The 26,958-nt window shown below is 35.1% G+C and overlaps 1 protein-coding gene across 1 annotated transcript in view; it reads left to right on the forward strand.

The window, feature by feature from the left end:
* LOC145285892 (uncharacterized) overlaps nucleotides 1–26,958 on the forward strand; it is a 150,053-nt gene that overhangs the window by 117,461 nt on the left and 5,634 nt on the right. The window contains exons 29-34 of the mRNA XM_080134357.1: nucleotides 1,868–2,201; nucleotides 15,063–15,168; nucleotides 17,324–17,441; nucleotides 19,243–19,341; nucleotides 22,018–22,065; nucleotides 25,357–25,532. Coding sequence (XP_079990483.1) covers nucleotides 1,868–2,201; nucleotides 15,063–15,168; nucleotides 17,324–17,441; nucleotides 19,243–19,341; nucleotides 22,018–22,065; nucleotides 25,357–25,532 — 881 coding nt within the window. The remainder of the gene's footprint in view (nucleotides 1–1,867; nucleotides 2,202–15,062; nucleotides 15,169–17,323; nucleotides 17,442–19,242; nucleotides 19,342–22,017; nucleotides 22,066–25,356; nucleotides 25,533–26,958) is intronic.

Below are 26,958 nucleotides of genomic sequence, written 5' to 3' on the forward strand. Positions count from 1 at the left end.
AACTTAGGTAGGCTTTAATTATTTAGAATTTGTTTACATTAGACTGGAACTCTATTATAGCCAGTTGGAAGCAACCTCACGATAGTGTTCCACTGAGTGATAATTCTATGAAAGAAGCTATGATCATGGAATGTTCGTTAGTTTTGGGCACTAATAGAGGAATTTGTTGCAAATGTTTTACAGATTGGACCATAGATTGAAGCAGTCAAGCACCTGAAATGAGAATCGCTATAGAATGGATACTAGCAACTTTTCTGTGAAAAGAAAAGCTCGTATCAAACTGGATTTTTAAGCTGGTTTTGTATTCTAAGCAGCTTCTGCCTAAATGTAGCAAGTATTCTATTTTGGGGCGTATTTGGCACTTGTAGAGGATTGTGTTGGTAATAAGATTCTAGATCGGTAGAATGATGCAACCATTTTTCCAGCGACTTTGGTAACTGATTCCATTTTTAGTTGGGTGTGAAATGTTAAAGCAGGGTGCTCAAAGAACCATTCATTTTTAAGTGGATCCAAATGAAGAATGAAACCAGTTTTTGAGATTAGAGAATGTTAACTTTCTCTTTACCTTGAAGCTATCTGCCCGATTCTAAAAGCTGTTAGTCTAAGTTTTTTTTTTTTTTTTTTTTCAAATGGGGAAACAGAACTATATATGAACGCCTTTATCCACTGAACAAGTCAATGTTCTAAATTCTGTATAGGTTCAAGAATTTGATATTCAAAGTTAAAAATGGTGCATTTTTAAGCCTAAAATTAAATCTACTGAAACATTGAGAAATTAGAATAATTGGTTGTCTCTTCTGCAATGTGCCTTGCTTGGGGATTTTGATTTTCTTAAAATAAAAAAAAAATAAAATAAAAATAAATTTTCGAATATGTAACTTTTTGTAGACTTATCCTCATATTCATAGTTGTTTCACGTTTTGGCCAACTATTCCTCTGGCCTTCAGGTTAACTGCGACTGAATAGGAACGCAGAGTCTTGGAACTGTATTCCCAGTAATTACTCAGCATTCCTATCCCATCGCGATTAACCACCTGGAGAAGGCCAGAAGAATTGTTGGCCAAAAGTAGCCATTCGGTGCCTATGGTGCAGTTGATGGACATTGAGACTCTACGATTCCAAGTAAACATTGAAGAAAACGGTTTCAATCTAAGCCAGATTAGTTGGCCAAAATGTGAGACAACTATGAGACAGTAATTACTAGGGCCAAGACAACAGTGTATTTACTCTAGAGTATATATCCGACACACAATCAACCAAGAACCACATCACTCTACATAAAATATCAATGGATATATACCTGAGAATGAGAACCAGGAAAAGAATATGCTGTTGTCATAGTCTTGTAACTGTATCCTAGTAATTACTGGTCCTGGATATGACCTTAAACTATATCCAGTGGTGAGGCCACAGCTTGCGGGCTTTGGGGAGTGTGGAGCCACCCTTTAATTACCATTGCTCCCAGGTCCACTCTGACCCAGAGTGGTAGTACCTGTTAGGGTCCCAACTATGGGTTAAATAGAAACTAATTTGAAAACAACAAATATATTCTATTAAAAATTTTTCTTCAAAATCTTTGGATTTGGCATTAAATAACCCGAAAAAGGTTGATATGCCGTAAAACAACCAACCAATCTAGTAATTACTGGAGCCGTGTTCCTATCTCATCGCTGTTAACCACCTGAAAACCAGAGGATTAGTTGGCCAAAATGTGAAAGGACTATGAAGATGAGGAAAAGTGTAAAAAAAAAAAAAAAAAAAAAAAAAAAAAAATCTAAGGATTCCAATATATAAATTTGTCCGAAACAAAATTTGAACTTTGATTAATCCATTGTATCACTTTAGCTTTATCTGTTTTATTTTTCAGAAAATGTTCCCTGGATGTCCTGAAGCAAGCTCTGAATTTTTGCATGAAAATATTAATAGTTCAGAAAGTTTCGAGATCAGTACACCAACCTTAAATTTAGAAGCTTGTTCTGAAATTGTGGAAACTCCAACGCTGCCGATGGGAAATACTCCCCCTAATCAAAACTCTATTTCTTCAGTAAGACAAACTAAATCGCTATTCGTTTGGACTCCACCAAGATGTTTTTCTTCTGCAAAACTGGGAAAGTTTGTAAAGGATAAGGAAGTTATAGTTCCCTTGAATTCTGTTCCAACTACCGACTCTCCACCACTCATTTTCATTCATCCAATCACAGGTAAATCTTTAACGTTTTTCAAAAATATTGTGTAGATCAACACATTTCAGGTGAAAACCTTACATAGTTTTGTGTAATGTCAAAATTAATATAAATTAAGAAAAATAAGATGTGCTTTTTTTATCAAAAAAACAAAAACAATTCACAATTTGTTTAAAAATGAACTTTTAATTTAAGTCAATTTAAATCAAGGGAGATAAGTCTTTGTCATACTGAATTAGTCGCACGTTTGTTCCACATAAAACATGACAAAACTTGATAATTCGATAAAGCAGCCACAATTACAAGTTCCCAGATATCAATTTAAGTCGAGGATTATTTCCCTTGTTTGTCATACTGAATTAGTCGCACAACTCTTCCAAATAAAAATCATGATAAAACTTGATAATTTGATAAGCTCTTTTACTTGTAATTATTTCTCGAATTATTTCTAATTTTTATGACATGATGCATAATTTTTCACCTGAAATGAGTTGGTTTACAAAAAATAAATGCATAAGCATGCAAAACATTAAATAACCTGGTTTAATGCGGCAAATCTATTAATAGTAACCATAAGTCTCTAAAGATTTTGTCTCACTACAGAAGTCTGATTTCGAATTTTAAGGAATTAACTAATAAAAGAAATTAGTTATAAATTTTAGTATTAAAAGAAATTTTGCTTGCTTAATTGCATAGCAAGAATGCCTACTCTCAGACTTCCAAAATCTCGTGCACATTTAAAACTCTGATTCTTTGCTGAAAATAAGGATATTTGTACTTTTTATTTCCTTCAAAAAATCGCCCCAGTAAACTATGCATTTTGACTTTCAGGTTAAATTGCCATCCTATAAATTATCAGATTCCGTTTAATATTCGTTTTGCATACGTTAGAAGGCTCTAAGAAATTTGTTTCAAAATAACCCATTTTTGACCAGATTTATCCCCCTTTTAAAATTTTTTTTAAAGAATTTCCCATCTTTTCTTTGGCCTGTGATCTAAACCTGCTATCTTAACTATTCTACATCTAACTAAAGAGCTAGTCTTTCAATGTGGCTATTTGATTGAAGTCTGCTATTCCTCCTGTACTGTCAGAATTTTATCTTCTGAGATCAGGACAAATTTTTAAGACCTTCATTAAGCATCCATCATATAATATCCATTTCTCCATGTAATGCATGTCTTCAGCCCTTACTTGCAGGTATTACTGTACTACATCACTTAGTACACATGTCTGACATGGTTGATAGTGACCACACTCTGCTGGATAATGTTGGTAGAAGTTTTTAAATTACTCGATCCACTCCTAACTCTTGTAATCACACTAGCAACTACTCCTCTCTGTTCTTACAGTGTTTAAGAATTTTGAATAATTTAACAATTATAACTTATAATATATGGGGCCTAAAATTACACTATTAAATTATAAATATTTAATGCCTGTATTTTTATTTTAGAAGTAAAAATATTAAAATTCATAAAATGCGGGTTTTTTTTTTATTTTTTATTTTTTTATTTTTTATTTTTTATAACCTGCACAAACTTTCAATACATTTTATTTTATTTATTCAATTTTCATCCCAAACAAGGCACAGTGCCACTTTGAAGCAGGGGGCTACTATTAGGGACTTAATTAGCGGGGTCATTATGAAGGGAGATGAGTAGAAAGATGTTAACATTACATTTTAACTTCTGCATATCATTGCAGTTGGGAAAGCAGAATCCCGGAAGGAAGTTCCAAAGACCCGCAGTTCTGGGGAAGAAACTATTGGAGTAAAAGGCTTTCTTGCACCTAGGGATCTCTACTGTAAAGGGATGAGACTTAGTAGCTTGTCGGGGGTAGTTACGTCGGGGAGGTACAAGTGTTTGCAGTTCGTCAGAGCATTCACCATAAAGTATTTGTAGAACAGGCAGAGGGATGCAACATCTTGTCGATGACAGTTCAGGACCTATCAGGTTGGCGACTCGCTTTTGAACCCTGTCCAGGAGCGAGAGACAAGCAGCAAATGCACCAGCCCAGATGTGACAACAGTACTCCATACATGGGCGAATGGTTGCCTTATAGAGGTATAGGATACTGTCAGGCGTAAGTAGTTTTCTAGCATGGTAGAGGGAGCCAACCTTCCTTGCAGCAGCCCTGGCAATGCTCTCAATGTATCTATTCCAGTTCATATTCCCTGTAAACGTTAGGCCGAGGAGTTTAAAAGTACTTTCAGGCAATGTGTTCTTAACCATTGCTATTGGTGGTAGAGAAGGTTTCTTGTAGTTATTGAAGGAACAAGCTTAGTCTTAGCAGCATTGAATGTGACCAACCATTTTTGTCCCCATTCCACTACGGATTGGAGGTCATCTAGTGTTTCTGCCATTTCCTTGGATATGTATTCATTTGTTTTCCCCTCATGCATTTCTATGAATAAAATGTTCCAACCAAATACACAATCGCCCAGAAATTACCCCAAGGAGTCAGATGAGCTATTCAAACAACCGGTTATTTTGTATTGCAAATACAGAATAAAAAAAAAAAAAAATTAAAAAAAAAAATGATCAACACCGAACAAATTTATATCAGATCTACCTCTTAGATCCATGTTGAAAAAGAATGTGTCCTCCATAGTATCAGACCTGACTGAATGGTTAATTGTAGGTATAGACAGACTCGTACCCTCCAGAAAATTTCAGCAAAAACCTTACAGCCAGTCATGGTTCTCAAATGTGCTGCTGCCATTGTGCACAAATCACTTTCCATTGCTTCCAACATAATAGATGTACTGTGACTAAAGCCGCTTTCAGGATTGCAAACAACCAGTGTAAAAGTAATAAAAACCGCAAGAGTCAGTCAGCTCCAAAGTAGCTGAACAGCAGCTTGATTCTCACTAATTTTAGCAAATAACAAGGCCCTGAATACAAGTATATGCTCTATCCAACCATCATCAATGGACCTGAATTAATCTTGCAGCTTCGGACAAAGCCAAACTTTTTGCCAAAAACTTTGCAGCTAATTCTACCCTATGCAATCACAGCCGCCAACCTTTCTGTATTTCCTCCTGTGTGATATACAAATATCTGCATGTTGGCAAGCTAATCAAAAACCTTGATTCCAGTAAAGCAACTGGCCCTGATGGCATTCCAATTATAGTGCTCAAAGCTTCAACCAGAACTAGCTAGATCTACAGCTGATATGTTAAATTATCTCATAGGATTAACGAATCTCTCAATAGAGGCTTCTTTTCAAAGGCAATTGCCCTTGACATACCAAAGGCTTTTGATAGGGTGTGGCATAAAGGGCTACTCCACAAAATCTCCAGCTGCGGTATAGCTGGAAACGTCTTTTCAATTATTAAATCACTTCTCTCTGATCTTTTTACTCCAATAGTTTCTTCCCCAGAACCGCTAGACTCTGGAATTCCATTCCAGGTCCCTGCTTCCCCAACAGTACTGACGTGCAGAAGTTCAAGTGTAACGTGAACCGACACCTTGCTACCCAAATCCCTACATAGTACCCCAGTAGTTGTTGCCCCTGATAGTAGCCCCCTACACCAAAGTGGCAATTTGCCTTGTTTGGGGTGAAAATGTAATAAAAAAAAAAAAAAAAAAAAAATTCATAAAAGTAGTGGTTGATGGGCAAAAATCTGAAACTCACACCATTTAATGCTGAGTCTCTCAGGGATCCTTTATGGGCCCAACTCTCTTTCTGGTCTACATTTAATGATTTCCCAAATCATATTCTAAGATCACTTGTAGACATTTATGCCAATGACACTACCATCTATGGCAACACTTCAAAGGCCGTAAACGACAAAGTTCCCTCTGATTCTTTCTCCTCTGATCTTGAGCAGGTGGGGCAATGGGAAAGAGGTGACTGGTTAATTTTAATGCATCTAAAACCAAGCTTCTATCTTTCCATTAACGCTCTTATCCTCATCTGGCATGAATTGAAATGAATGGCTCTCATCTTGAGGAGGCTCCATGTTTTGACAAACTTCTGGGCTTGACCTTTACTCCTGATCTGAGATGGAACATGTACATCAAATCTATTGCCAGGACTGCTGGAAAAATGGTGATTGTTCTATCACTCCAAGAGCTATCTCACTGCTGATACAATTCTCTACATGTATAAGAGCCAAGTGCGTCCAAGGATGGATCTGGTGCTACCAGATCAGGCTGTCTATTGGCTTCCTGAGACGAAATGCACCTACATCGATTTTCTGTTTTTGTTTTCTATTCTCTTTTGTAAAACTTAATTATGTTCTGCAAAAACAAAAACAGCCCCCTTCCCTTTTTTTTTTCCTACTTCCCAACCCCGTCAGTGGGGCATTAGAATACACTGACTGCCCCCTTGCAGAGAGTAAAAGTCCCTCAATGGGGCCACCTGTTGGCCGTAGGTGGCATCCCGTAATGTCTACGAAAAGGATCCTGGTGGCTGAGCAACTGATACCTAGGGAAATAAAGGTATCAGTTGCAACACTTCACTTTGGCCTCGTACTGGGCCAGACGGGCGATCGGAGAGGCCCGATCCGATCAATCGGCTGGTCACGTCTAGCTCACCACTTATACGCATACAATCTACACCAAATCTAAATAATACACAACACTTCCCCATCAATACTGATCCCCAAACAAGTGGTGAAAGCGGTGGCTGAGGGTCAATTGTATATGGTGAACAAGGACTAGACATAGATGTTTTTCTCTGATCTTTCCCATATTTTACTTGGATGGGAGAAATTAAGATACACGAGTGCTCGAAGCCTACATTATGTACAAGTATATCATACCTGTAACCCTGTTGTAGCCAGGGCGAATGGGCTTCCCCCCTGTGCGCATCCCAAGTAGGGCTCCAAGGTGGGTGGGGAGCAGGGATGATGAATTAAAAAAAACGAACTTAATATGAGTTATAAAAATCCAAGTAAAAAAAGATTTTTAGACAGTTCGGACAGTGACACGAATGAGGAATCGGATAACTATCCAAACTTTATAGTAATGGAGTCAATTGGAGAAGTGCCTTTAACCAAACTCTCCCCCTTCAAGATAGAAAAAATACTATCAGAAAGGGTCAAACCTAAACTAGTGAAAAAATTAAATGGTAATCTTTTGATAGAAATTCTTACCAAAACACAGGCAGATGAACTTTTAAAATGGAAACATTTTGACAATATAAAAATAAAAACGTACCCTCACAAAACACTAAACATATGCAAAGGAGTTGTGAAAAGCCCTGAACTTTCACTTTGCTCCATCGACGAAATCCGTTCAAATCTAAAAGAACAAAATGTAACGGATGTCAGAAGAATTCAAATTAAAAAAATGGAGAAATGATAAACACACACTCATATATATTTTACCAACAAAAAATTCCACAAGAAATAAAAATAGCCTATGAGAAACTAAGAGTCAAACCATACATCCCCAACCCACTGCGTTGCTTTAAATGTCAAAAGTTTGGTCATCATCAGGACCGATGTACACGCCAGCCAGTTTGTGGAAGGTGTGGAGAAAACGACAATCATATCAACTGTCAAAATACTTATAAATGTGCCAATTGTACAGAAAATCAGTGCCTACTTCAAAGACTGTGAAATCTGGAAAAAAGAAAAAGAAATTGTTAAAATTAAACACTCATTAAACATCACCTACCCAGAAGCAAGGAAAAAGGCAGTAACAGCTAAATATTCCGAAATAACCAAAAAGAATATTCCCAACACAAATAAACACAATGACAATTATTGCATAACAAACCTCGATATTAAAATCCAAGACCTCGCCAATCAAATCAAAATATTGATAAATACAATTGAAGAAATGAAAAAAAAACTCACTGGAACCAAAAATCCAAACGCCACACCCAGTAGACCAGAAACAAATCCAAAAAAAACGAACCAGAACCAAACTTAACTAAACAAACTACAAATAAACCCACAAATTCCCCTCTCCAATAGCTTTAAGATATTGGAGATCGAGAACTCTGAAGAGCAGAATACCAACAATAAGGAGAGTCCATTAATCCCCCACAAGAGTTCTAATATAAAAACAGATAACAACAAGCAAAAAAATAAAGATTCTCCAAAAACATCCGAACAGACAAGAACAATAAATGGGAAAAATTCCTCAAAGAAAACCAGCCCCACAAAAACCAAACCACGATCTCGCTCAACATCTAAAAGCAGAGATAAATCAAGCATAAAAGCTAACAAACCAATTGAACACAAAGAACCAGAAGCCATGGAAACAGAAACCGAATCTACCAATGATAAAAAGCTCACAAATGCTCAAACGCACATGAAACAGTCCAATGATTCAAATACAAGAACTACAGACCAAAATAAATTTAAAACCTCCTTGGAAACAATGGAAATAGAAGACAAAACTTCTAAACCCCCATAAAAAAAGAAAACACCCCTATTCCCAAGACAAAAGGGAAATCAAATACATAAAATCTAAACTATGGCCAACAAAATAATCCAATGGAATTGCAGAGGTATAAAAGCCAACTGGAATGAATTACTTCTACTGATATCTGATCTATGTCCCACAATAATATGCCTACAAGAAACCTTTTTAAAACCATCTGAAAATATCAATCTTCAAAGTTTTACTGAATACAACTATACAACAAATCCTCCAAATAGAGCTTCAGGAGGAACATCCATTCTCATTAACAAAAACACGGCACAAAGCCAAATAAATCTACAAACTAACTTACAGGCAATTGCTGTCACAGCCACCCTACATAGAACGGTCACAATTTGCTCCATTTATCTTCCTCCAAACGACCCCATAGATGAAACCGAAATAGAAAAACTCATCAACCAACTCCCTCGCCCCTTCTTATTAGGCGATTTTAATAGTCATAATGTTAGTTGGGGATGCTCAAACACAGATAGAAAAGGAATCCCTATAGAAAATATTATCAACAACAACAATCTATGCATATATAACAACAAAAAACCAACCTTTATTCACTCCGCTACAAATTCGTCCTCAGCAATTGACCTCTCTATAAGTGATCCTAGTATCTTTATAGATTACAATTGGACAGTGCATATAGATACCTGTGGAAGTGACCACTTCCCAATAACTTTAGAACATTTTGGTCCTGAAATAATCTCAAATTCCTCGTTGGAACCTTAAAAAAGCTAACTGGAACAAATTCAAATTACTATGCAAACACAAACTCGTACCTGAAAAATGTGAGAAAGACCCAATCACTCACTTTACAGATACCATTATCTCAATAGCAGAAGAATGTATTCCTAAAACAAAATCATCAACCAAGTATAATCGTCCCTAGTTTAATAATGACTGTAAAAAGGCTATCAGGCTACGATGTGCTGCATTAAGAAAATTCAACAATCAACCAACTACTCAGAATTTAAACAACTTTAAAATATGCAGGGCTAAAGCATGCCGAACAATAAACGAAGCCAAAAGGGAATCATGGAAGAATTTTGTCTAAAATCAATAACACCACCAAAGACAAAACTGTATGGAATATGATTCAGAAAATATCAGGAAAAAACACCAGTTCCCCTGTCAACGACCTCTGTGTAAACAATAGTAAAATAACTAAAAAAGAGGACATGGCAAACCTGCTTGCAGATACTATTGCAAATAATTCATCTTCTAAAAATTACGATAAATTCCAGATCTTTAAACAGGAATCAGAAAAAACCAAACTGAACTTTAAAAGTAATAATGAGGAAGAATACAACAAACCTTTTACCATCCATGAACTAAAGGATTCATTAAAAAAAGCCAACAACACTGCTGAGGGACCTGATAAAATAACGTATGAATTTCTAAAACAACTACCAGATGAACCATTAAAGTATTTACTTTCTATTTATAATGACATCTGGCTCAATGGCAATCTTCCAGCCATATGGAAACAAGCCAGTCTTTCCTATACCAAAACCAGGAAAGGATGCACCTGACCCCTCCAATTATCGCCCCATAGCTCTAACAAGCTGTGTGTGTAAGATCATGGAGAGAATGGTCAACACCAGGTTAATTTGGTTTCTGGAAACAAATAAAATAACTAATTTTCAGTGTGGCTTCCGAAAACATCGTAGCACAACAGACCATTTAATTCGTTTAGAAACTTTCATCAGAAATTCATTTATACAAAAAAAGCATATGACTGCTATTTTCTTTGATCTTGAAAAGGCGTACGATACCACATGGAGGTATGGCATCATGAAAGATCTCAAAGAAGCTGGAGTGAAAGGAAGACTACCCATCTTCATCAACAACTTCATAAATAACAGACTATTCAATGTCCGTGTAGGAACATGCCTATCTGACATCAAAGAACAGGAAACGGGAGTTCCACAGGGAAGTATTTTGTCGGTAACATTATTCAGCCTAAAAATTAACAGTATTGTTGGATGCATAAACCAAGGCGTGGATTGCTCTCTATATGTTGATGATTTTTTTAATTGCATATAGCTCAAGACATATCCATATAATTGAGCGTCAACTTCAACAATGCATTGACAAAATAAAAAAAAATGGACAACTAAGAATGGCTTCAAATTTTCCATGAACAAAACAAAATGTATGCACTTTTGTCAACTAAGAAAACTGCACCCAGATCCTCTTTTAAAACTAAATGATATTCCGATTCCTGTTGTAAATGAACATAAATTCTTAGGATTAATACTAGACAAAAAAACTTACATTCATCCCTCATATAAAACATCTTAAAAATAAATGTAATAAAACCCTACAGCTAATGCGGGTCATTGCCCACACAGATTGGGGAGCAGACAGACAAACCCTATTAAAGTTATATAGGTCACTAGTGCGATCGAAACTAGACTATGGTAGCTTCATTTACGGTGCCACCAGAAAGTCGTATATAAAGATATTGGACACCGTTCAACATCAGGGCCTCAGACTTGCGCTGGGAGCCTTCCGAACTTCCCCCATCGATAGTCTTTATGCAGAAGCCAATGAACCCCCATTATCAATTCGACGCGACAAACTAGCCTTGCAATACCTGACCAAAATTCTCTCTTGCCCAGAAAATCCTGCTTACAACTGCATTGCAAACTCGCTAGATTACTCGCTCTATGATAGAGAAAAATCACAGCCAACAAATCCAACCTCTAACTGTACCTTCAATCCAAATTACCAAAATCTATATTACCAAAAAGTAAAAGCTATAAAACCTTTTGGGCTCCATACAAAACCACTAGTAGAAGATGCAGGTATCACAATCACCAATATCCATAATGTCAACCAACTAAGCCTTCCACCCTGGCTACTAAAATACCCTGAAATCATCCTTGAATTAAATAACCTCTCAAAAAATCAAAACCATCCACTACCCTATCAAGAAAAACTCCTTATCATTCAGGAAAAACACCCAAACCATCAGCACATATACACTCGAATCCTTAAAGAATAAAAATTTAAATAACCCACTACTCATCAAACTGCTACAAAAAATACACTCTCACAAAACAAAAGTATCAAATTCTGCTGGATCCCCAGTCATTCTGGAATTCAGGGCAATGAAAAAGCTGACATAGCTGCCAAAAATGCTTTAAAACTCCTTAAAAGCAATATAAAAATTCCACATTCTGACTACAAACAACAAATAAATAATCTGATTATGAAGAAATGGCAAGAAAGATGGAATAACTGTCCAAATAATAAACTTTTCAAGATCAAGCCCACAATAGGATTACCAGATGCCAGAAGATCACGTAGAGAGGAAGTGATTTTGTCCCGTATTCGCATAGGACATACGCACATAACCCACTCCTTCTTGCTAAAAAAAGAAGACCCTCCAGAATGTTTTGCATGCCAAGAACCTTTTACAGTAAAACACTTTCTTTTGGATTGTGGCGATCTCGCGCATATCCGGCAAAATTATTACCATGTCAACAATATGAAAGAACTATTTAAAAAAATAAACTCCAACAAAATACTAACATTTCTGAAAAAAGTAAATCTATATAAAAGAATATAACTTTAATTCAATCCAACTTTACACCACCCCCAAAAAAGGAAGGAAGCACATCACCTAATGATACAAAAAGTTTGATTTGACTCACTGATTAAATTAAAATATCTATTCCAAAAAAAAAAAAAACTGAATTTGGCATTAAATAACCAAAAAAAAAAAAAGGTTGATATGCCGTAAAACCAAACCAAACCAAGGATGGAGTACTGTTGTCACATCTGGGCATAGCTGCTAGAAGCAGCTTATCCTGCCTTGACAGTTCAAAATACTTCATAGCTTAGTGGGGGATGCCCTTTTCTATTCCTTAGAAACTCTTTTCCACAGACGTTGCGAGCCTCTCGGCTTTATTTTCTGAGCGCTAATCTGACCCCCCCCCACGTGACTTTAACTGGTTTCCCTCACGCTTTATCTGTACCTAAACATATTCAATGGACAAAGCTTTCTTAGAACTGCACACCTGTGGAACTCTGTTCCATTTTCCTGCTTTCCTGTGACTACAATATGGTTGTCTTCAAGTCCAATGATCATAAATTCTTGATGAGCCATGCCCCTTAAGTAATCTAATCAAATTTCCATGATTGACATGTTCCCCTGGACCATTGTATACTCATTAACCCTTATCCTCGAGTGGCTCTCGGGCCTTGATAAGTGGGGACTCCTTTGAGTAAAAAAAAAACAAACCCAAGCTAGACAATATAATAAATAAAATATATTACATTTTTAAAAAGCTTTTACAAAAATATCAAATTTTCAAATCTATTCCTATAAATTTGGGTGTTTTGATATATTAAAGACTTTTTCTATTAAAGAAAGTACGTTATATATGGGTCGTGGAATTGCATTCCTCTGCAAAAGATCTAGTTAATTTGCATATTTTAAAGTTATTTTAATTCCCTATTTTTTGGTTTTCTTCTGGATTATCATTAGTTAACTATTACGTGTAATTCATGCAGATATTCTACATGATTTATACTTGCATAATATTTGCTTAAAAAGGTCATAGTAAACACGAACCTCGCGCGCGTGTGTGTGTGTTCGAAAAAAAAAAAATTTTGCCTATCAACCTGTTTTTAGTCTAGACATTAAACTTAACATATAGGATATTCAAACCCATGCAAAACCTTTGTATTTGGGTTTTAGCCAGGAAATATCGGTGAAATTTAAAAAAATGCAATTTGCCAGATGGTGGAACGACAGCATTACTAGCATGCATGCATAACGTAATAGCTATTGGTCAAGGTTTAAATTTTTAGCCTTGCAGCAACCCTGTCTTCATAGCTCAGGCATTTACATCAAAGGTAAAAGTTTGTAAGCTGAACTTTTCTGATTCTCGGTGGTGGTGGTGCAATTTTCTTTTTTTTAAATCCTTACATATTGGATCTAATATAATACAAAATCTTCATTGATCAAAAAATCATTTGAGCATATTTTACAACCAGACAATGCCGGGCAGCCTGCTAGTACAGATATGAACGTGGCAATGCAGAAAAAAGGTTTTTAGATTGTTTTGCTTGAGGATTTTTTATTGGGAAGTTATTCCTGGTTTATTTTTGTGCGAAACAATGGCTAACAATTGCATTGAATTTTTAAAATCCTGCAAGGAAAAATATGAACGAAAAACTTGGTAATTAGAATTTAAAATACTATTGTTTACTTAGATATGTTCTGTGGTTAAATGGTAACATTCAAGCTTTTACATTGAACAGGACTGGTAACACATACACACAGATTTGAAATAAGAATAATAGCATTGACAGACAATTCCAAACTAGTTTGGTTCTAGATTGAGACATGATCTTTCCATTTTTCCTTAGTCCTAACTTATCTATTTTTTTTTTCTTTTTCTTGGGAGTCGCCACTTAAGGCCCGAAAGCCATTCGAGGATAAGGGTTAATGAATGTAAGCTGCTAGTTTAGTAATCATTAATGGTGTAGATTGGGTAGAATCTGATTTAAAGGGACAGCTCAAGAACTTGTTTGCATTGGACTTGAATAAATGAAAAATATTAATTTATCACACATTCCCTTGCTCTCCCTGTACCTAAAACTAAATGAAAATTGCACAAGGAGTTTCCTTCCTAGAACTGTCCATTTGTGAAACATTATGCGCCTGCTTCTTGGCTGACTATAACGTTGGCGGCCTTCAAATCTAATGCTAATAAATTCCTATTAAGCAGTCCTAGATAATCTAGCTTTATTCCACTGTCTGACCATGTCTCGCATAACCCTTAACCTATAGTGACCTTCCAAGTAAAAAAAAATTATCAAAACTGCTGTTATTTAAATCCATATAATTTTTTAATATGGTATATTTAGTAGAGCAAACGCCTAAATACAGCCCGTTTGTATGCCACATGGATTCTTAGGATAGCCCTCAATACATCATGGAGGAACCATGTAGCAAACCAGCTTTATGGTGACCTACCACCAGTATCACTGAAAAGTACAGCAGAGAAGGATGAGTAGCTGGTCACTACATGAAACACAGCAAAGAGGAAGCCAGCAAGTTAGTTCTCTGGGTACCAACAGATGGACACCCAAGTCGTGGTAGAAGAATGACCTACATTGACAACCTGCTACAGGTCACAGGATTGGAAAGTGTTCGGGACCTGCAAACTGTCATGAGAGAACTTAAGTAGTCCTGTAGATTCGGTGGTGAAGCGTCTTGAAAGACGACGGAGATGAGATGTATGCCGAATTTGAATAACTAGTTTTGAACGGTTCATAGCAAAATTGTTTGCTATTCATTTGTAATTGCTCTTATATATTACTTAGAGCGGGATTAATATCTGCCAGATAGAAAGTAGGTTTTTTACTTGTTGAAAATAAAATTTGAAATGGACGTTAATGTTGTTCACACAAGAACACCAGAGATGAATTGGTATATAAATAACTCGTTGAATTTTTTTTTTTAAGGTGCTATCGGGCAACTAAAAAAACTGGCTAGCCTGCTGTCTGTTCCCTGTTATGGTATACAGATGACGTCACAGACCCCAAGAACATCTGTGCCAGATATGGCCAGGTTAGTTAATAAATCTTTGTATCTATTATTTTACATATATAATAGACGTACCTGTGAAGAATGGGTCACAATTATTCTATTCTGATTTCATTTGAAAATTTGTTGGACCTTTTTTTAAATCATCTTGCATAACTAAAGTCTTTACAAAAATACTCTTTTTATCACAATAGAAAAGTATTTTAATTCGCATGCTGTTAGGTATGGGCAATTCGTCCCATGTTTTAAACAAGCTCTAGTCTAATTATGACAACAGTTTGTTAGTCAATTTGTCTGCCATCTTTAATTGAAAGGATTTTTTGTCTATCACACTGGAAAAGGAAAAATGCGCCAAACAAGGCAGGACAATACAAATGGTTTACAGATTTTTTTTTTTTTCCTGGAGTAAAACTATCGTTGGTTGGGAAGAGGTAGATGCCCGCCAGCAGCTTGGACATTAGATGCTAATTGATAAGTTTTAAGACTGGATTTGCTGGAAAACAGAAGTTACCATATTCTTTCACGATGGCTGGTGGGCAATTCTAGCTCCCTTCTCTAATGGGTATATAAATTAGCTTATGGTATTGAAAAAGTAACTTTTTTTTTTTTCTTAATGCTCAGATTTTTTTTTTTTTTTTTTTGAAGTTAAATCGACATAGTGAGAAGTGACTGCTAGAAATAGATGGTTAATAGGTTGGTGGTTTCAGTTATTTACAGCGATTTAGGACAATTTTAAACCAAACAAGAACGAATGTATATTTAGCATATATTTGGTGTTAAAGTATAAGAACTATACTCAGCATGTTGGGTTCATGTTCCTTAGAACTCTGCCATCGCTTTCATTATCATTTGGCACCTTACAAGACAAAGTGTGTGTGTGTGGTTTTTAACCTTTAAAACTATACAAAAAATTTTATGATTCGTTAGAAAACCATTTAGTCAGGAAGTCATTCAATCGTCTGCAATCACTGCATCAACTTGCTCTCTCGAATTCACTATAGTACTAGTAATTTATTTTTTTAAGGGATCATCAGTTGTTTACCATGAAACACTGCTTCAGGGCTTTAAAAACAATGTGTGTTAGGACGATTTCAATGTTTACTAATAACGTATTAAACTCCTGATTAAGATATAATTACTGATTCCGATTCTCATAACTCTAAATATCATTTTTTTCCAGATTACCATAAAAACGCGTTAAATCTGCATATATTTTCTCAAGCGTAAAAACACTTGGAGGGTGATCTTTAGTTTTACTGGTAGATTAATTTTTTTTTTTTTTACTATAAGCTGTGAAAGATTTTTAAAACAAAATTAAATCATAGAAAGCGTTTTTGGCATGGTAAAACAGGCATAATTGGTTGCCGATACCCCCAAAAGTTCGTTTCGATTAATCCTCCCAACACAGTTACATCAATTTTCAAAGAAATGTATAGTTTGAATAAAGAATACAGTTCAGATTTTACTTTCTTAACCCATGAATTTTCGATGTAGGCTCACTTCCTCATGAAGAAAATAAATGAAATACGAGTAGAAATTTACTCTTATTTTAGGTTTTCTTTATCTATGCCCCTTAAAAAGATTAAATTTTTAAATAGATTTACTTTGTATGTGCTAAATAACATTTCGAATTAGATCTAATATTTGCAAATGACTTTTCCTGAGATGAGCCTACATCAAAAATCCATGGCTTAAGGAAAAAGAATCTGAACTTTATTCAAATTTTTACTCTGAAAATTTTTTCTGAATGAAATTTAAACAAACTAAATTCCATTTGCTTTATCAAGTATATTGAGCTATTCTTTTTGAATGGGATTGTCTTCTCTATTACCTCCTAAAAATACTCTGTAATAATGATACCATACCATTAATTAATGTTCCTATTCATTTCAGAATTCTGTGTGCACATAAGATCAGCAGCAGCCGACAAAATTCTGAGCTTCTAATTTTATCAGTTGCTGGAAAATGATTTTATTTTGCAAGATATTTTTTCATTATCTTTTAGCTCCAAAGTACAAATATTGCTAAAACACAACTGAACTTGCGTTGTCTAATCTAAACCATTGTACTTAAAGCTCTTGGTATTGAGTACTTTTGAACAAAAAATGCTTTTAACTTAATATTAGAACTTGTCTATTATCACAATTAACAACAGTCACTTTAAAAATTTCTTATACAGTTTCTACATACAAGAATTATTTGAAAAGTTTCCGGAGTCTCCTTACAGACTTGCAGGATATTCTTTTGGCGCATGCGTGGTACTTGAAATGGCCATACAGTTGCAATTGAAGACTAAGGTAAGAACATTTTACGATCTTGATTGTTACCTAGTATTTTCACTTCCAATTTGACAAGAATCCACACACTGTACTCGATTTCAACGAATTTAAGCAATCTTTGAATGCATGCACCAATTCTAAATTTATTTTAATGTCAAGTAATATTTTACCGAATATTTCATGTAAATTTCTGACATGCACGACTTTAATACATAATTTCCTTTAAGGGTAGATGAATTTGATTGGTTAGTTTAATCATGTGACCAAGAAAGGATTTGAAGTTTGATTTCAGTTGATAATTTCATAGAATCACTCCCGTCTCTAATTTGTTTACTTTTCTCTGTACCATGTAAAAGATTTTGGCATTGAAAACGGCAAGTTTTAATATCGGAACTATCCATGGTATAGTTAATGTTCTTGATCAAACTTAGTATAAAAAAATAAGTCATACAAAAACGCATGTCTGAGACTAAAACTAAATTCAATGTTGACGAGTGATTTTTATAAAAGATTTGTGAAGAAACAGGTAATGTAGCTTGATAGCGGTGCTTAGATCTGTAGGGGGGGGGACGTACCCAGATAGAAACGACTCTTAAGTTGTGCATCCTGTGGATTCTTACCCTAATTGGACGCACATTTACACTTGTTCCAAAGATCAAAACAAAGTGGGATGTGCCGCTATTTCAGAAAACGCTATTTGGCAGAAAAGGTTACTAAATAACTTAATCTATAGTGCAGAAATTACAGCCGTAAACTTGGCTCTAGATATTATCATTAACCAAAACTCTAAGAAATTCATATTGATAGACTAGTTATCAGTATATGAATTATTTAAAAAATAAAAAAAACAAATTCCTTACTAATGTTACTGTTACAAAGGATCCATTCTATCATGCAACAAAACTTTTGTTGGATTCCTAGTCACTATGGTTTCTGTGGAAATGAAAAAGCTGATATGACGGCCAAAACTTCTCTAAAACTCCAAATAAGTGACGTAAAGGTTCCAAATACAGACTACAAAACTTCAATAAACAATTTTATTACAAAGAAATGACAAAACTGGAACAATTGTCAAAACAACAAACTCTTCCAAATTATGCCTACACTTAAAAAAAAAAATCTAAATTCCAGAAAATCACGCAAAGTAGTCTAATGTAGGACACACATACATAACTCCCTCCTACATACTAAACAGTGAACTTCCCAAATGTATACCAGGAGACGAACCTTATACAGTGAAACACCTTTTACTTGACTGCTATGGCCTTGCACAAATTCGTCAACACTATTACAAAGCCACAAACTTAAAAGAACTCTTTGCAAAAAACACTAAAACCGTTTTAAATTTCCTAAAATGTGCACGTCTTTGCCATAAATGCAATCCAATAACAAACTACACCAAAACCTTGCCCGATATACTCAGCGAAAGTCGACTCCGAAAGTATCCAAATTTTAACCTTATACAGCATTAAATCGACCAAAGGTCTGTATGCTGGTTAAACAATCCACCCGGGGATCGCCATACTCACAACATCCAGGCATTTTGATGTTGACTTTCAAGCTGACTTTGAAGATGTGAGGTGGCATGATGTGGCCCTGTGATACAGCAGTGCATCTGTTTTTGCTCGTTGAACATTGTCATTTTCAGATAGACTCCTATCGCTCTTGGGATTTGCACACAACTAACCAACTAGTAGATGATCTGCAACAAAAAACAAAACAAATGAAATCTTTTATTTTCCTATTTTGCAGAGGGGGGGGGAGGTGACAATTTTATCGTTCCACTCTGTAGTTTCATATACAAACGTTTTTATTCCAGGTTGAATTGCTGTTGCTGTTAGATGGTTCGCCGAAATATGTCCATGCTCATTGTGATTATGTCAGACAACAAACTTCAAAAGTCATCACAAATGAATTGGTAAGTAAGGATGAGCGATTTTTGTCCCCCCCCATCCCCGACAAAAGGATGGTTGACCTGTAAATTCACTCTTGTCCGTTTGTCTGCACTTTTATCAATAACGCCTCGGGATTTTTTAAAAAATTTTGTACAAACCTTAAACCTGATATGAGGAAAAAAAAAAGAAGTCTCAGAACGAATTTTCTGGGAAAACTCCAGTTGTTTCTCAAAGAGTGCTTTTCGGGTTAAAATGCCTAAAATTGACACTTTTGTGCTTATTAAAAAGAAATCGATGCCTTTGATTTTCATACAATTTTTTGAAAAGTTGTAACTGATTTCTATATAATTTTGCTTGTCTATACTTCACGAGAACTCCTGGGTGTGCTCCAGAGGGCTCTTTTAGGGCTAAAAACACTCCATTTTTGGGACTATTTTACCATATTTGTCCAATTTTCTGTGCATGTCTATTTAGCAGTTTTCCATGGTGCTGAACTCAAATTTAAATATGTTAAGGCCTTGGGAACTTTTGGGGCTAAATGGAGGGAGGAATGGACTGTCATTTTTCTTGCATGGTGCAGAACTCAATTTTACTTGTTAAGGCTTAAAACTGCACCGTTTGTTAATTTTCATCAGGATTTGACGTCCTCTGTGGACTTGTGGCTAAATGGGTTGGTAGTGGTGGGGGGGGGGCAAGTGAACTTTTTTTTTTTTTGCTGCTTCGTTCAGTGCACTCACGGGGGACCACGCATGCTTCACTTGTTCTTTACTGTTAGTACATACAGGTCTACTGACTCAACATACTTTGTATGTTTTTATAACTCTTGGCGAAACTTGAAACTGTATTCATACAATTGATTCAAGTTGTAGATGTAATTTCTTTATAACCAAACTATGGTAACCCACTTTTTTCCTACCCAGCAAGGCCAGAGGATATCAATGCAACAAGCCTTTCTTGAATACCATTCACGACTTTTGATCATACAGTATTAATTTAGTATTTTAATTCTTAAATGGTGAGATATATTCAATAGTGTTTTTCTATATCTGATTGGGCTCCTTATTTGGATCAATGTGATTCTGAAGGAAAACCGGGAAATCTGGAGTCGGTGTCATGGGCAATTTTCTGGGTGTATGTGAATCATGGTCCTCCTATGATCATGCACCTGTTTATCACCAGCTCTTGCTTGCTCCTCCGGCAATGACCAGCCATCATAGATGTCACTTCCTAATGGTAGTATATATGGCAGGCAGCTTGCCATAAAGCTGCTGCTTCATGGGATGATCTTGCCACAATATTTAACATTGTTTGTAGCATACGAGTGAACGTGCTGTCTAACTTTCCAATTTTTTGGTGAGTGTCCAGGTTGTAACATAAACAAGGACACTCTACCACTGTTCTGAAGAACTGCCTTCTCAGTTTGTCAGTTACCCTTGAAGTCCATACTGACTGCAACTTCTCTAAAGCAAAGGCTGCATTGGATATGTGAATTTCAATCTCTTTCTCTCCGTATAACCTATGTGACTGCCCAGGTTTGTAAACTTGGTGACTTTCAGTGTTGTTCATCTGAAGCTTTGATCTCACATTGCAAAGTTATAAACTTTGCATTTTTAGCTAACAAAATTATATGGCATAATTATGTTGGCACACTGGTTCTCGTTAGATCACAAAGTTAAGCAACATTGAACCTGGTCAGCACCAGATGAGTTGCTTGTGAATCTAAGTTTCCTTAGAAACTTTCTCCTTTGCAGGAGTCTGGCTGCATGTGACCAGGATGAATGACACGCCATATAGTAATGATAGCCCGAGCTTAGATAGGTCAGGGAAATGGGAAAATTCTTTTACATGTTACTGTAAGCATGACCAGTCATATTTTTACTTGCATCAATTCTGGAAAGTTCATTATATATTTATCAATCTGTGAATCAAAGGAAAAATGGATAAATTTTATTTTAAAAGTGGGTATTAAAATTTCTTTTAAATTTGAAGTTATTTTAAGATAACTAATTTCTCATTTCGATGCTGTCTGATAAAACTAAACTAACTCTTGTTTCTAACCTGTAGAACTGCAAGATTTTTTTTTTGTTTTGTTCCATCAACCAAAATCCGAAAATAGACAAGTAGTATAACCAAAATTTACTGGGTTTGTAATGGCTAAAAAAAAAAAAATTACTGGGTTTGTAATGAAACAGTTTTGAAACTAATATGAAAAATTTTATTCAGTTACAGAATATCGTGTATTTCTATGCTTAACAATTCAATATAGAAAAGATTAACGAATTTTATGAATTCAATTATGTATTTAAAGCATTGAAAAACGCTATTTGACCCTGGTTGGTAATCGCCGAAAGATGGCATCTCAAAAATCCCCTCCCCCCATTACTTCAGTTTAGCAAAAAGACCACCTGGTCCTAAGTCGTTTCAACTAAGGAAATGAATTCCAAAGAAAATGTTTCAAAGTTATGTCGTTTAAATGGTCTAAACAGATTGAAACTTAAAAAATTAAAAATCCGTTCATTGTTTAACATCTTTAAATGAAAAGAGCAATATTTTTAAGCCATTAATTTTTTTTTTTCCATATTATAAAAATTGTGCAATTTTTCAATTGGTGCAATATTTTTAAGCCATTAATTTTTTTTTTTCCATATTATAAAAATTGTGCAATTTTTTAATTGGTGCAATATTTTTACTTTCTGCAGCAGGATTTCCAAATGAATCCCGACGAATTGAAAGATTTTCCAGATAAGGTTAGTATTTTAATTAAAAAAAACACTTTTATATAAAGTCATAAGTCACTTTGTGTGTTTTAATGAGTTCCTACCTCACAGGCTCGGCCGTTTCGAAATCTCTTGTGCAAATTTCACACGAAGGTAATTTATTTCTGGCAGTGTTCTTAGATATATTTTATACAGAAATTCAGCTGAGAAGTATCAATCTTATTGATAAAACTTTTACATGGGGTATATTTTACATTACACCGGCCAAGGGAAATAAAATTTCGGCAAATCACTTAAAAACATCTCGAAATATAGCCGAGTGGTAGAGCATTCAACTACAGATCGAATGATCTCACGTTCAAGCTCGGGGGTACTTCAGTATTAATTTGTTTTCTTATGAGCTCCATTTACGAGGATATCAATTTTTCCAATCAAAAACCAAATGCGTTCATTTCTGCCACAAGAGAAAACTTCATAATGATCCTACATTGAAGCTCAGAAGAACAATAATCCCCACCATAGAAGAACACAAATTTCTAGGTCTAACATTTGACAAAAATCTGTCATTCATCCCCCACCTGAAGAATCTAAGAAATAGTTGTAACAAAAGACTGCAACTACTACGTGTAATAGCCCATACAGAATGGGGAGCCGATCAAGTAACATTGAGATTATATAGGACTTTGATTAGATCAAAACTCGACTATGGTAGTTTTATATACCAATCAACCAGAAAGTCCTACCTAAAGATTTTAGATCCAATTTGCCATGGAGGACTGAGATTAGCTCTCGGTGCTTTTAGAACGTCCCCAGTTGAAAGCCTCCATGCAGAGGCCAACGAAATCCCTATAAATATAAGGAGTCAAAAACTGGGTGCACAATATTACACTAAATTAAAAGCACAACGAAATAATCCAGCATACGAAGCTACATTCAATCCGAGATATAAAGAGGCATTTGAAACAAAAAGGCCATAAAGCCCTTTAGTCTTAGAATGAAAGCAATACTGCAGGAATCAGAAATGACTGAAAATATCCAAGAACATATACTACCTAAAACCGAAACTAATCTTAAACTTAAATGAACTCTCAAAAGCGAAAACCCACCTTAATATCTACCAAGAAACAGTCTGATATTCTCCTGAAATATCCAGACCATCTACCTATTTTCACCGATGGCTCAAAAGACCATAATAGTGGCATGTGCTGCCGTGCTGAATGAAAAACTCTTAAAAAAAGCTCTTCCAGCAGAAAGCTCTATTTTTACTGCCGAAATATGTGCCATCGACCTCGCACTCAGCATTCTAGAAAAAGATGAGCATAGGAAATTCCTAATTCTTTCAGATTCACTTTCCGTTTTAACATCTCTGAATGACAAAAAACTTAAACTCCCTAATCATCAAACTAACAAACAGAATTGTTTCATTATCTGAACGCAAAGAAATATTTATGTTGGATCCCAAGTCACATTGAGATAAGAGGAAATGAAAGAGCCGACTTAGCGGCCAAACCAGCTCTAAACTTAAAACCGGATACAATAAACATACCATATACTGACTTCAACCCCAAAATTAATCAATTAATTCACACAAAATGGCAACGACAATGGAATAACATAAATAACAAATTATACCAAATCAAACCCATACTGAAAAAATGGAGGCAAACTCCCCCAAAATCCAGAAAAGAACAAGTCGTTATAACTAAAATCCATATTGGCCATACAAAACTCACACTCCTTCATTCTCCAACAAGAACAACCACAATGCTCATTCTGCCAGAAAACTTGCACCATTAAGCATCTTTTTGTGGAATGTAGAGCTCTAGGTAAAGCTAGAAAACAATACCTCAAACACAACAGCATGAAACTTTTCGAAAACTGTCTAGATGAAATATTATCCTTTTTAAGAGTAACAAGGATCTTTACAAAAATATAAATTACTCTCTGAATCAACCCAACTAAACCTTATGAATATTTGAGGATATAAGACTTAAAAAAAAAAGAAAGATTGTTAGATATTAAAACAAACAAAACTATTGAACTATACAGAATAGATAGATACTTGAAGACAGTTCTTTGAATACATATTTTTTTTTATACTGGGTTGGGCATTGAATGACCTGAAAAGGGTTGATATGCCATTAAACCAATCAATTTACGATAAGAGATAGCATTTAAAATTGCTACAAATCCTTTTTTGGTTTGCATATTTTAAAACTAAAAATTAATCTGAAGTGACTTTTCTAGGGTATTTATTGTCAAGTTAACGTGATATTGTAAACAAACATGGACGGAATTTGAACAGAATATTCCTTGTAATATATAATTATAGGATTGATTCTATAATAATGCATACGCAATCAGCATAAATGAAAATGTTTAAGTGTATTGTACGACCGAGCAAAGCTGGGCATCTAGTTTGTTTTAAATATCTTCAAAGCTTAAATTTCTGAGCAGGTTACATAATTTTTTGACTGATATTTAGCTGGTTTGCCTCCTTTATGGTTATACCTTAGTTTGTATTTTAATTCAAAATTAGTTGGCCTAAATTTGTGATACCATGTGTTACTCTGATCGATACCCCCCCCAAAAAAACGTTGTGCTATTGATTTTTCTTTCATCTCTTGTTCTAGCAGTGTCATCATATCGCACTGCTGAGGCCACAAACACTGGTTCACAAGAAATGAAACAAGAGAAACCAAAGAAAAAAAATCAACATTTAGTTGCACTCTAAAGTCTGTAATTACGTTCTGGCGAGGCCAAGTTTGTTAGTGTCATTTCCTGAATCTCTAAAAGCTCTTCCAACCTAGTCCAAGCCACGATCTGGCTTTTACCGTCTAACTGGCAACTGTTCTCAATTGTCACCAACAGTTGTGAAATTCATTACTAATCCAAAAACTAATTCTAAAATATATTGACAGATCCTTTTAGTGCTTTGTACTAAAATAACTGCTACACGTTGCTTAATATGATTTCAGTTGCCTTTTATGTACGTTGAACAACTTTCTATGCCTTTGTTCTGCCGATAAACCTATTTCCTCTTCTATTTTCCTTTTTTTTTTTTTTTTTTTTTTTCTCTACACATGGGAGGACGCTGATAGTATGACAAAGGTAGCAGAGAAACATCTTGAAGGTCAACGAGTCCAAACTCTAAAAGACTGGTTATGCAACCACATTCATTATTGATATTTTTATGTTTTTATTTATTTTTAAAAATTTTTTTTTTTTTTTTTTTTTTTTCGGTCTGTTAGAACTTTAATTTGAAAATGATACCATTTCTTGGTTTTTGGAGCTGTAAATATTTTGTTTATATTTTAACAGACGGAATTGGAAGAAATCGGTTACATGTTTCGATTCGCAAAGATGTATAAAGAACTAGACAAAGAAATTGGTGAAGAATTTAAAGTACAGTTCTACTCTACAGTGATGGATTTCGATACCAGAGAAGCCAGAGTTGATTTCTTATTGGATTTACTTCAAGGCGATATTTTCCAAAGGTGTGTTAAGTTAAAAAAAAAAATAAATGCTGTGTAATCTAAAAATTAAACTTGCATACGTTTGTGCTTGCCAAACAATAAATTTTCTGAATGTTAATGACGGTATTAAAAATGGTGATCTATACAAGATGGATTCTGTATGGCCATTTGCAGACCCTCCTCTCCCTTAATGTTTAATTTGTGCAAGTGATTCAACTTTAATCTGAAACTCAATTTGAATATTAAATAAGATTCTTTTTACTTTGGCCTATTGCTCTCTAGCTTATATGCAATATATTCTTAAAAGGTTTTGTTCATTTATGGTAATGTTTTCCATACGCAATTTGATTTGATTATTTGTACGATAAGGTTTTTAATTCTGATTTACAAAAATGTCTAAACAAAATTCAATTAATAAATTTCAGAACTTGAAGCATAAAACCTTTCCAAAAAATACTGGATTCCACCATTAATTCAAAAACGGTTGATATACCATTTAAATAAAAAAAATTTGGATCCCCCCCCCCATCCTTAACAATGAGATTGGACCTCGTAATTCACTCCTATCTGTTTGCATTTTTCTGAATAACCGTGCTTTGGAGTCTTTGAAATTTTACACAAACATTAGTCATGATGAAAGTAAATTTTTCATTCATGGAGGGGGACCTTGCATGCTCAGTTTGTTTTATTCTATTTCAGCAAACAATGCATGTTTGCGATGCATTCAAGAAACACATGTAGATTCCCCTGGCCCCCCCGATAAACAAGGTTTATCTAGTAATAAACCTTCAACACTTAGTGTAGCCATTCTCAACATTTCCTCCACCATTGGCTTTGTCTCCCCCCTCTCCCCCCAGGTCCTGGATATGACCTAAAACTATATCCGATGGTGAGGCCCAACCTTGCGGGCCTTAGGCTGTGTGGAGCTACCCTTTAATTGCCATTGCTCCCAGGTCCACTCTGACCCGGAGTGGTAGTACCTGTTAGGGTCCCAACTATGGGTTAAATAGAATCTGACTTAAAAAAAAAAAAATATATATAAATATACTCCATTAAAAATCGTTCCTCAAAATAACTAGATTCGGCATTAAATAACCTGAAAAAGGTTGATATGCCGTAAAACAACCAACCAACCCCCAATCCCATTCAAAAAATTTATAGCCATCATAAAGTGACTTGAAAATAGGTTCAAAAAGAACCTTTCTATTTAGGACTTACTTTTTATATAAAAATATTTCAATACACAAAGCAACAACGAAGTCAAAGCTATATTTGACATGTGAATCGGTATGTACGTTCCCTAGACATGACAAAATCTTAAAAATTTTTAAATTATCAGGCGCTTTAATTATTTACCCCCCCCCCGGACTATATAATTTATGCCCTCGGGTAAATTTTCCCTGGTTGAGAACCATCGAGATGTGAGACCACTTCCTTTTGTCTTAAA

Source organism: Euprymna scolopes, chromosome 10 (assembly GCF_053919585.1).
Source record: "Euprymna scolopes isolate OS-2025 chromosome 10, ASM5391958v1, whole genome shotgun sequence".
In the NCBI taxonomy this organism is placed as follows: Eukaryota; Metazoa; Mollusca; class Cephalopoda; order Sepiida; family Sepiolidae; genus Euprymna; species Euprymna scolopes.